The sequence below is a fragment of the Abramis brama genome (assembly GCF_963993115.1).
Source record: "Abramis brama genome assembly, chromosome: 19".
In the NCBI taxonomy this organism is placed as follows: domain Eukaryota; kingdom Metazoa; phylum Chordata; class Actinopteri; order Cypriniformes; family Leuciscidae; genus Abramis; species Abramis brama.
This window is the reverse complement of record NC_139981.1, coordinates 12,900,323-12,913,336: the sequence shown is the minus strand read 5'-3', so window position 1 is coordinate 12,913,336 and position 13,014 is coordinate 12,900,323. Positions and strand designations below refer to the sequence as shown.

At 36.5% G+C, this 13,014-nt stretch overlaps 1 protein-coding gene across 1 annotated transcript in view; it reads left to right on the top strand.

The window, feature by feature from the left end:
* Positions 1–13,014, top strand: part of prim2 (DNA primase subunit 2) — a 68,505-nt gene that overhangs the window by 20,193 nt on the left and 35,298 nt on the right. The window contains exon 8 of the mRNA XM_084092701.1: positions 12,553–12,620. Within this exon, the coding sequence (XP_083948827.1) occupies positions 12,553–12,620 (68 nt within the window). The remainder of the gene's footprint in view (positions 1–12,552; positions 12,621–13,014) is intronic.

Genomic DNA, 13,014 nt, shown 5'->3' with positions numbered 1-13,014 from the left:
AGCTTTCATTTTTAGAATTGAATAGGCTTTAAAAAATATAACAACTTTTAATTTAAGTGAATTTAAAACAATCTTCATATAAACCATGTAATAAATGTCAAATTTAGCTGTGCTTTTTATATATCAGGGCTCAATGCTAAGGTCTTTTTCTACTGGACCAGTCGGGCCGGTTCAGATTTTTATATAAGAGAAATGACCCCTTGATCTGAGTGCTCAGATAGCAGTGCTGGTCTCCTCACAAAATGTGAAAGTTTTAAAAACCTTGAAGTGTCAACCAAGTATCTTTTGTGTTGAAATATTCTGGATCCTTTTTGGAAAGTCAGTCAGTGATCTATGCGGACCAAAGGAAAGTAAATGATCCAGCACCATGCATCAATTCACAGCAGTCAGCCGGCTGTGCGGTCTGCCAAGTTTTAACGCCAACTCTGCAACTCTGCCACTGTCCCTGAGCTCCAGTGAATTTGCATCGAATGACATTTTGCTGTAACGCTAACAAGAGAAGCCGGTGTTTTCAATCAATCAGCTTGTGAAAGGCTCTTGAAGTCAGCACATGTATTCTATTGAAAGTGCCTGAGATTATTGTGCTTACACAGCAAGTGAGATGCTGGTCACCAAGGTTACCGCTGAATTATATATGCATCTGTCTCAAGGACCCTGTGAAGTTTATTAAGATATACAGCTTGTAATTTTGGAGCTTGCCTTTTGGGTTAAAAGTTTCCTTGCTCATTTAAACCAACTCATTTAATGATCTCATTGTAAAGTAATTCTTAAAAAAAAAAAAAAAGCCTTTAATGGTCGATCTTTGGAGGCATTGTGGGTTTCCAGTGTTCGTGTGGTTTTATTTCTTTTAGGCCTTTTTTTAACAGAATGGGGAAGCAGATGGCAAAATCCTCAGCTCACCTGTCAGTCCTTAAAGCAAAATTCTCATCCAAATGCTGTTAGAACTCGACGGGTATTAAGCTGGATTTCAGTCAGGGCTCTGAACCGGTTCAAGGAACAAAAACAAAAACTGGAAAAAAGCGAAATTTTAACAGGAACATAAAAATGAAAATGAAATCAAGTTTTAACGTTCTGAACAGAAACGCTTATTTGAAATTACCCTTAAAGGGATAGTTCGCCCAAAAATGAAAATTCTGTCATCAAAAGAAATTTATACAGGTTTGAAACAACTTAAGGGTGAGTAAATGATGACAGAATTTTCATTTTTGGGCGAACTATCCCTTTAACCGGTTAATAATGTTATTTTATCGTTCTGTTTAAGATTTTAATTTGGCAGTCAACCAATCATGAATTCAGATAGTACAGCCTATGCAAATGTGTCGTTGACGCATTCCAAAATGAGTGAAATGCCCACGTTCAGCTGTCAAGTCATGCTATGCAAGTCGCAAGACAATGTGTTCGCATTAGCTGTGGATCGCAGGAGTTTATCCGAGGGTATGATTCCATGACAGGTCCTATTCAGCTCGTTTTGAAACCAGCAAAAATTGCAGGTTAGTGTAGATCCGCTACTATTCAGGGGAAAAAAAACACCTTGATTAAAAAGATTAAACACCTTGTTGTCAAAGTTAGTATTGTGGCTTTATGTATGGTCCAGGGTTCCCACGGGTCCTTGAAATCCTTGAAAGTTTGTGAATCTGAAAAAATGTTTTCAAGGCCCTGGAAAGTTTTTGAAAATAAACATACATAGAGACAGGTGCTTGAAAGTGCTTGAATTTATTTTGTGCAAGAAGTTTTCTGGAAATAATTCCATATTCACTCCAGTCCCCTAATGTGTTATTTCGCCAACACTTCATGGCCTTTGCATACTAGCTTGCTTGATTTGCACTAGTTAAGCGCATTTACGCGTTACGTTACCAGGGTTTTTCCTGCATAGAGAATTATGAGGCGGCCGCCTTCGTCTCTCGACAATAAAAAATAACTAGGGAATCACCGAAAACGTGAGGATGATTCTGTTTTATTTCATTTAAAGTAAGTGGTGATTGATAGCCTATGGTTGATAATAATATAGTCCTACCTAATGTACTGACGGTAACAATGTAGCGCTGTTGAGGCTCGCGCAGTTATTTATAACATATTATAGTTAAAAAACAATATATAGCCTAGGCTACACGCGACCAGAGAGCTGTTTGAAACCGAGACTGATTTCATAACAGTTCAATAAACAAATAGTTAAAATTAAGTCACTTACATTTTAGACGCAATGACTGTTTTTGTTCTGTTTCAGCAGCGAAAATAGTTCCAAACAAAGATCACCGCAGAACCATCTCGCATGGCATGCAACAGTTGTTGCATTACTGAATGATTCAGCGTTTTGAAAGAATCGGTTGAGTCAAAGATTCAATTACCCATTCATAAACTGCCTCATTCTGAATAAATCAGCCTTTTGAACGAATCGTTTGAATGAATGACTCAATGACTCGCTCATTAAGACGGTCGCCTGCCGCCTCCTACTGGCGGTTTAGTTTCATAAAGTATCATTCTTTTCAACATTCCTTATTTGTATATTCAAAAATATTTAAAAGAATCTAATTTAATACAGTTATTATTTTTCAATGTAAAATATTTAATTGAATTGGTAACAGCCTAGTGTCTTATTATTTTAATTTAATATATTGATCAAATTTAAGAATTTGAAATGAAAGATGGAGCATACATTTAATAAAATTAGGGGGAAAATGCCCTTTATAAAAGGTACAAAAAAGTAGTGTATTCAAACAGTAATGTAATGAAAGATTGAAACAACAATGAAATTAAACAATTTAAGTTTGAAGGGAGTAAAGCCTCTGTTTAGGCTATTAAGGAATTATGTAATTTTGCCAAAAGAAGAACTTTTATTTTAAATAAATGTTCATTTTAAATCAGCCTACTTCAGTGTGATATGTTACCATACTATCATGCTTAACAGTGAGAATCTGAATAATTGTAATGTGATGATCAGATGCAGATATCTAAATCAGAGAATATAGGCGGTTTGCGGGTGGATTATCTATTTTTAACAGTGGATTTGGGTGACTCAAAGTGCACCAGATTAATGAATTTATCTTTAAAATGTACAAAATTTTCTTACGGGGGGGCATGCCCCCGTACCCCCCTAGAGGTACCAAGCTCTACCCACAAAAACAATGTGGGAAAAACAATAGGCTATGTGATGATCTACAAAAAATACATTTTTTATTATCTTATTATTAAAATACATTAATAGGATTTTACCACCTCCGCCTCATTTTGAGCCAGGAAAAACCCTGAGTTATGTTAAGTGTTTCCCGCATGAGGTACTTGCCATGAAGTTCACGTGCGCATGAAACTACGATGGTACCTCATCGTTTGTTGTTGGACACAACAAATGTGTCCCCGCATTAAGTCCTTGAATTTGAGGGTATTGGACCTGGAAAGTCCTTGAAAGGTCCTTGAATTTGAAGTCAACCAAGGTGTGGGAACCCTGATGGTCAGACACCTGCGTCTGTCGTTATATTATTAAAGGTCCCATGACATGAAATTTCCACTTTCTGAGGTTTTTTAACATTAATATGAGTTACCCTAGCCTGTATATGGTCCCCAAGTTTCTAGAAATTTTAATCGGTGTAAATCGAGCTTTTGCTATTTTTCTCTGCCTTTGAGAAAATGGAAGCTCAACCGGGCTGATCTTGAATCTCCTCCTTATGACGTTATAAGGAGAAATGTTTCCTCCCCTTTCTCTGCTTTGCCCGCCTAGAGAATATTTTCCGCCCATAAGAAAATGAGCTAGGAAGTAGAACGCGCGCGTGCGATTTTAGTTTGTCCACGAGAGATATCATGGCTTTTGAGCGAGCAAAGCATAATAATTGCTCAATAATTGGATGTACAAATGAACATTGAATGGTCAATACAGAGCTGGGCTTGCTGAACGTCGGACAAGTAAGTCAACAAATGATATATAAGTGTGTTGCTTTACTGTTTATGGTTACCTAGCTTGTTACACGTAGAATGTGGCTGTCACATTAGCTATGCAGCTATGCAGTTACTTGCGCTAATGTAAAGGTAGACAGCATCAAGTTACACACACTGTAACGCGAGTGTTGTACATTTCTTTGTTATTTGGATCGCAGAGCTTGATGTAATTGTAATAAGATAAATTACAGACGTTACAGATCTCTCATGAAAAGGCAACAGTAGGTTCGCATTAGCTATATGATAATAACTGTAAACCATCCGAATAAAGTACCGTATCCAGACATAATATTTTAAACTAACCATTCGGAAACGTCCTGCTGGAGCCGCTGAGTTGCAACTTCTTCATCCGTTGCTTCTCCATCTGGATCAGATTCTGGGTCAAACTGAAATGCTTGAACGACTGCGTGTCTTCGTGCCATTGCAATATCCAACATAAACAAACATGCATGGTACCGTTGCGCAAGATGGTCAAACCCACCCTCCACCTTGCGCCGCCTTTCTCCTCCTCATTAGTATTTAAAGCTACAGACACCGAAACGGCCCGTCTGAAGGAAGCTCATTCTGGGACTGGCTTGTAGTGGCTATAATTCTGCACCGAGGCTGAATTTCAGATACAGTACTAAGGACCACTAAGGACTATATTAAAGCCTACAAAAAGTAGCATGTCATGGGACCTTTAACATTATTCCAAAATCAAGCTCAAATGGAGTTTTGGGATTGAATGCTAGAAAGCAAAAATGTCTATTAAGATTCTTAGGTAAACAAATCATATTACATTTAGTATTGTTGTACCGGTTGCATTATATTTTATTTAAAAAAAAATTATAAAATTGATTACTGTTTGAGAACGGAAAGATAGAAAGATTCAACTATTATTTATCATTATTATAATTGAATTGAAAAGTCACAGCATTAAGGTGCGATCACACTAGTGAAAAGGTTCATTGTCTGTTGTCAATATATATGAAGCTCATCTCACATAGAAGGTGCTTTCAATCCATGCGGCAATTGAACCCATTGAATAATCTGCGGTGGGAAATTTTTCAACTTCACGTGAAAATTCCTGATTGGTTGTAGTAGATTCCTATTGAAATGACTGGAATTCCTTTTTTTTAAATTAATTAATTAATTTATTTGCCTGAAGATGACCCAGCAGGCTCGAAACAGTGCCTTTATATTAAACATGAGAGTTTAAAGCAGTGTTGCGGACATTAAATTTTTTTTTCAATTACTGGAATTCACCCATGAAAATTTTGCTAGATAATGGTAAATGAGACTGTACCTAAAGAGTGCATGGACTAAAACAAATTCTGCATTTTCTCAAATGCATTTTAAAGTACTAGACAGTTACAGCATTATATTTCAATACAAGTTATATTTAAGTAACAACGCTTAATTTTTAATTTATATTTATATTTATATTTATATATTTATATTTAAATCTTGTAAGCTGCCTCGTGTTAGACATGCATCCTTCATCTCTGTATCTTTGCTGATCAGGTTCCCCTCAGTGGTTCTAGTTAATCTTGTCAGTTTGGGTATTGCTGATTGCTTATCAAGATGCGGATGTCTCCACCAACAAAGGGGAGAGGACTTTTGCAGCCTCGCTCCAGACTATGCTAATCCAACACTCAATTTGGCCTATCTGGGGATTTATGAAAGCAACAGTGGGCTTTTTGATTTATGGCTTTACACTGATCCATCTTCAGGAACATGCGGAAAGGTCTGCTCAATATTTTATCATTGATTCCAAACATTTAAAGCTCATAGCGTGGTTGTTCAGGATTTAAGCAGCTTGCACAGAGTAGCCTGCCCGTTCACATAAATGTTATTGTTGCAGGTTTATGGGTTTTGAGAGGTTTGTCTTCTCCAAGGTCTTTGACTCTTTCAGCTGTGCCACATAAAGACGTTTAGGACATGAAAATTAAGCCATTCTCTCATGTGATGAACCATGTGATTCTTTCATAAGGTTTGCTCTGAGTTTCTACTCTCAGTAATGTATTTTGTAAGCTGCTTATAAAATTGTATGAAATGGCAGTCGTCCAATTTCTCCCCTTTAAACCCGGAGTTTAATATGAGGACAAAATCAAATGCAAGTTGTGTATATATATATTAGGGGTGTAAAGATTCTCTGTAAAAAAAACTCAAATCTGAAGGCGCATCTACAGTAATATGGTTTGTTGAAAAACAAAAACAACACGTAAGACAGACAGAGTTCCTCTAATGCAGTGGTTCTCAACCTTTTTTTCCACTGGGCCGCACAATGGTCCAAGTGCAAGTCTCCCCATATCATTTACATATGACGTCACCAATGCAAACTAATCAGATTTAATGTTATGGTATTAGCAGATAATATTATTATTATTATTAATATTATACAGAAGAGGCAGTGTTCTCTAGTAGCACATACAGTATTTTATTTCTGTCACACTCTGCAAAATCAACAAACACAACAAGAAATTCGTTTTTGTTTCACAGTGCGTTTAAATGACGGTGGAAGTGTGACTTCTTCATATCAAAGTGAAACTCGCTTGTTCAATAAACTCATCTGATATACATTAGGTCACAGAAAATAAGAACAATGTATTCCACCAAATAAAAACTACAAATATAAACTAAAGAATTCAGTAATCAGATAATTCGCAATGAACATACACAAACCGTACTTTAATTAGCTATTTAACGCTGTATGACTCTTTATCATCGTAATACTCACCAAACAATAACAGAATGTTATAGGACAAAAACAATGCCTTAATAAGCAAATGTTACTCAACTCTTTTTAAAAACAACATTGAGCGCATTGTAATTACAGTCTCTGACGATATCAAGCATTCTGTCACGTCGCAATCCCTCGCACAGAGTCCGCTAGCGCGGACGAGTTAGCCGCATTCCAGCCACACGTGCGCCGATGCTGTTATTTGTAGCGATTTAAAATGCAAGTATATTAAACAAACGCATCGAATTGACATGTTTTTTTGACATTGTATGTTTTGCATAGGCCAAGTACTTTACTACAGAGCAAACAGACTGCCCATCTCGCTCATTGACAGAAAACGGATTCTTCCATTCTTCCAGTAAAGTTAACGTTACTCTCCTACCTTCGCTTCTAATGCTACGACTCTTCTTGTTTGTATGTTCCTTCATTGGTATGTTCCTCATTTTGTTTTTCTCTTCTAATAACACATTTGTCCATATTGATCCATAAATTTAAAAAAATAATCGCTACTGATACTGAGGATACTATTCTGCCAATGTTACCTGGTTTGCGCCAACAATATATTAATAACTGATTTTGTTGATCAGAGTATGCTTTTTCTTGTGAGCTTTTTTTTTCTAAGCATTTTTTTGCATGGTAAAATAAAACCTGTTGCTGTAGGTTTTGTTGCAATACACAAATCTCTCCCCTCTTTCATTTGTACACTTATTCAGTATGTTTAAGCCTGGGATAATCTCATCAGTAATCTTTACATCGACAAAACCTGCTCAGTATATCAGTATGCGATGTACACGCTGCTAATCTTGTTAAATTGGCCTCATGAGCTCATGATGCTGTGCGGTGACTGTACCTTCCCTCCACTATAGATCTCCAGACTCTTTACGCATAGAGAAACTGTTGGCGCTTTTGCTAACAAGCAAAATCCAGTTACTAGCCACTCCTCAGAGAGCCCAACAAGCCTTCGTAGGAACTCGATGCCAATTAGCTGTATCGTCTTCTCACCATTTTGCGTAGCCTCTAACAGTGTGCACAAGTGTGATCCAGGAGATAAAGTCCCTGCATAGCATGCCTCTCAATTATGTCTTTTATGTTTCATCACAGTTGAATCACCATCTGGACCAGTCCGTTCATTAGCTTTTCCTGTCTGGACAATATCACATTTTCCTTTGCCAGCTCATGTGTCAGTACGACATGTTCAGAGAGGAGGCTTGTTTTGATTTAAAATAACTCTTTATATTTTTATTGGTGAAAGTCAATTGATTTTGCGGTTGTGATACCAATTTTGATTTAACAATACTTATTTGAGATGCTTTACCGATTTCGATATAATTCGTTTTTGCTGATATTTAATCATATTAGTTAATTCTAATACTAGTTCATTGTTAAACTAATATTGATGTTCATTAGATAAAGTTGCGGTTAGTTTATTTTTATTTTAAGTCGTGATAACAAGAAAACCACTTTTGTTATCTCGAGATCACGAGAAAACAAGAATATATAATCCATGGCCTCTTAGGGCTTCCGTACTTCTTTTCTCAGAATTGCAAGTTTATATCTCACCATTCTGACTTTATAATCTGCAATTGTGTGCCAGACTCAGAATTGTGAGATTTAAACTTGCAATTCTGAGAAAAAAAAGTCAGAATTCAATTGTGACTTTATATAATGCAACTTTATAACTCGCGATTGCTAGTTTATATCACACAATTCTGTGAAAAAGTCGCAATTACCTTTTTCATTTTTTTTTATTCCATAGTGGAAACCAGCTTTCTATACTGAAGTGACACCATCTCAAGTAAATTTTAAAAAAATTGCATGTCAAGCTTAAAGCTTCAAGTTGGCATGTTTGATACGTTTTTTCAGCAACCTGTCAGATGGTGATGTTGTATCCAAACGTAAATGGAAAGTTACAGATATGCTGTTCCTGTATCAAAGGACACACTGTACTGTATTTGCTCAGCTGGAGTTTGTTGTAAGGATGTCCTTGCATTGCTTGCTTTGACCTGATGGGGGAGTTGTCTTTCCAGTTGTCCCTTATTTGTCTCAGCAAGCATGTTTTATTGCGACATCTGTTCCCTAGTAATGTGTCTCAAGAAATGTTTTTTCTTTTGTTATAGAATAATATCTTTATCCAGTATAGCAACACCATAACAAATGACGCGTTTAATCCAGACAGAAAGATGGTAAGCATATGTTTAGTCTGTTTCCTTTTAGTCCCAAGAATATTCATAAACCACATGTTAGTCATCTCCGTTCATTATGTCCTCATTATTCATGTAATTGTGTATATGGACTTGTTTTGCATATCTATTTTTTTATTTTATTTTTCATAATAAAATAAAGCTAAATTTCGTATTTATTAATTAACACATTTTGTGTACATATTCTGTGTGGAAAAGTATTTAGTAAATTATCAGAATTTCTTCCAGTCCACTGTCAAAAAGAATGTAAAAAAAGTTAAGTGACCGAGTTTAATAAAGTGGATGGGTAATTGTGTTAAATAGTCATGATCTCAGAATTAATCAAAGTAATCGTGCCGTAATCAAGCAGCCCTACTATTGGTCATACATATTATTGACTGACAGGTGGCTTTCAGTCTTTCAAACACTCATGTGTATGTGGTCTTTCTCTAATGCAGCTGTGTGTGTGAATAGTCAAATGTACCTTTGGTGAAATATTAATGTAAACAGTCTTATGTGAATGTAAACTGGCTGGACAAAAACATTTTAAAATATCATATCTGTTCAAACCTTACATTGTGAATACAACTGAACAGCCTGCTTTTAAGACTTGCTAACAGACTTGTTAATACATTTTTTATTGCTGACTGTTTACCTTAATTACTGTAACAAATGAATGCTATAGCATTTAATGGGGAACTACTTAAGGGCTACACACCAGTGTTACTTGCATTTGTTAATATTTAAATAAATATTTGACTTTATATACAGGAATGAGTTCAGTACCATATTTGATTTTGCTGTTGTATTACAATTTTTGTTTCACGATCTTGATAGTAATTACTATAAACTACTGAATTTGTGACTGCCGAAACGGCAGGTATTTGTTTGCATCATTGTTGCTGATGGAGATTATTTTATGGGATATACAGTATCAATTCCATTAATAATTACTTCAAGTTTAATTCAGTTGCTAATAGAGAAAAGTCTTTGTTAGTGACCATGTGGCAGTGTATTCCACAGTGCCATATGTAGGGCTGGGGCGGTTACTGCATCACCGCAATACCGCGGTCACATGATGCCTACCGCGGGGAGAGCAATGTTCCATGACACACAATAACATTCCATTCGTATTGACTATTAGGCCTATTAGTACCTACAGACATCCCAAGTCTCCCAGAAGTTCCGGGAGTCTCCCGCATATTAATAGCGGCTCCATGTTGCCCGCAAATTAGTTAAAATCTCCCGGAATCTAGAGCGAGCGAGCAAGAGTGCGCATGCGAGACAGAGACTGTGTTCCAAACCGTGTAGCGTGATTTAAAGCGGTTTACCGCTATACTGCGGGAATTTCTTGCTTTTCAACCGCGGTAAGAAAAAATCCATACCGTCCCAGCCCTAGCCATATGTTCAGGGATACGGTTTGAAGAGAAGATGTATAGTTTATATGAACTTTAGGATACAGTATTGGTTGCACTGCATGTATATTAGCAGTAAGTAAAAGTTTTAATATGCTTGGCTTTCTTTGCACATGGCATTGCTTTTCATTGCAGTAGTAAAGTGATGGGTATGACCTTGTGAAAATCACATCAGGCTCCAATCTAGCGTTCTATCAGCGTCTTATATACCTGACAAGCTCAACTGAAAGTGATTGTCATGCTCAGGAATGGACAGAAGGGATCTGGCTCAGGGCCACCGCCACCATGTTTCTCATCTCTCTATTGGCTCTCTGCAGCGCTGTACACTGACCCTCAGCACGGCGGCCCTCTACGCCACTTTCCTGCTTCTGACTTCTATTTCCTGCCAATTATCTGGATCACCAACATGGCTGTTGTGGCGTAATGACTGTGCCTCGTTCTCTCTGCCGTTAGTGAGCTGTCGTGGCCGATGTGTGTTTCTGTAATGGCTTCTCATGGCCATGGAGGACAGAGACGAGACATTACTGGGAGTGTCTCATTAAATGAGCATGAAATTGAAAGCTGCTTCCCATCTGACAAAGAGTTTGCACTGAGCTTTTATCTCCAATGATATGTAGTTTGGATTTCACTTGATAATACAAAATCACAAAATGATTGTTTTATAGAGTTTGTATGTTCAATTGATTTATTTTTCAGAAGTGTCAGAATTGCCCAGAAAAGGCAAGAAAATAAAAAATAAATAACGGAGTACTTTCCTGGCTGTTTCATGATTTGTCAAATTCTGGCTTTTGGAATAATATTTAGTCACCCATTACTGATAAGGATTTTTTTTTTTACTGGTCCTGCCAACATTTGCGGTGTCCCCACTAGAGATGAAACGGTATGAACATTTCATATCACCATTATATTGACCAAAATGATCATGGATTTCAATATCATGGTATTGTTAAAATGTGCTGGAAATGTTCAAAAAGTACTGATACACTCACTGAAATCATTTCACCAAGTTTTATGTCGCAAATCAACAAACAACAAATAAAATTAGCAGCACTATGGATTTTTTGTTTGCATAAACATTAAAATAATAACATTAACAGCAATGGACGAATTTTAAACAAACAAATTATTGGATGGTAGACTTGCAACAACATGTTAGGGTACTACATGCTCTTAAAGTTTTGACATAAAAAGGTTTTTAAAATGATAAACCTCACATTTAATTAATTTATTTTATTTTTTTTAATAAATAGAATCACTTAAAATTATAAATGATAGGCATTTTATCTGTTCCATAAACAATTGTACATAGGCTACCATTTTATCCGAAATGTTGAGATTTGTAGAATTTCATATACTGTTTAGAATTTACTAAAAATATTTGGTCTGATTTTCGCATTGGTCTGAACAAAAATGGCAGACAAGCTGAATGAAAATGTAAATCCACTCTCCGACAGTAGGTGGCACTTATGGAACTGCAGAAGTAGAGCTGTTTCCCTTGTAACCTCTGCAAACAAAGCATCGCTTGTAAACACTACTTTATTAGGCATTACACTGAGAGAGAATGTGAAGTGACGTGAAGGCCAAGGATGACAGCCCATACTCGGAGTTTGTCCTCTGCATTTAACCCATCCAAGTTAGTGCACACAATAGGAGTATATTGATCTACACTGCTGAACTTTCATCCTTTTTATTCCTCTAAATCCATGAATGTCGTCATTTGATACATTTGTTTTAATGAAACGGTGTTGTGGAGTTGGATGGTGGATGATTTAGTTTTAAAGGTTGTGTGTCTGTGGTCATTGGACTGGAACATTTGCTGCCTACGCTGCAGTTTCACTGCAGTCTCGATAGCTTGATCATCCTCAGACCTCCACGTCTCTTCATCATTGTCTCCGTTTTGCTTCAGTTAACCGATATCCTGCCACTTTAGCGGCAAAGTTGATTTATGATCTTGTGGTAGACATGTTTAAAAACATTATTTACTAAAAAAAAAAAAAAGAAGAAAAACCTGAGATTTGTTTTGACACAATTTCAACTACTAAAGAAGACTTTTTCACTTTTTTCTTTTGTTCATTCGGTTTGGAAGTAATTATTATTATTTTTTTGTATATTTTGGGCATCTAAAAGTCTTTCTGGTCATTGAGTACTTTTTATTACCCTAGGAATATTATGTGTTATGCTGTTTGGATAAATTCATAGTTCATGCTCCAGTTACTGACTTTTTATTTTATTTACTTTACTGCATTGCTGTAAAATGACTTTAAACTCTGACCCTTCATTTATTTTTAATTAATTTTTTTTCTTGTAGATGACTGCACGGTCCTTGCCAGCGGTACAGTCTGATGAACGACTCCAGCCTCTTTTGAGCCACCTCAGGTAATTGACGTCATTAGAAAATGTTCACCACTTCTTACATAAAACTATATTCTTTATGGCATTGTGATTAATACAGCTGCTACAATTTAAGGCAGTAACTTTGCACATCCACATGGGGCTTTCCTTTTTTGTTTCTTTGAAAAATAATTTCATTAAAAACATTCACACAGTTGTTTTTCAATTTCCTTGGCCTACTGAGGACAGATCAAACGGTCCACTCAAGGCCAGCCGGCACCCAAAGTGACTCCACCTGCTTTTCTTTATCTCTTGCTCGTTTCTATTCAGTCTATTTCATTAATGGTCTTGGTACAGTCCCATTATGATGCACCAAGTGTTTTCCTCAAGTGAACGTGGGCTTGCATTTTGGCTGCAGCCAAGCGGGGATACCAATGTA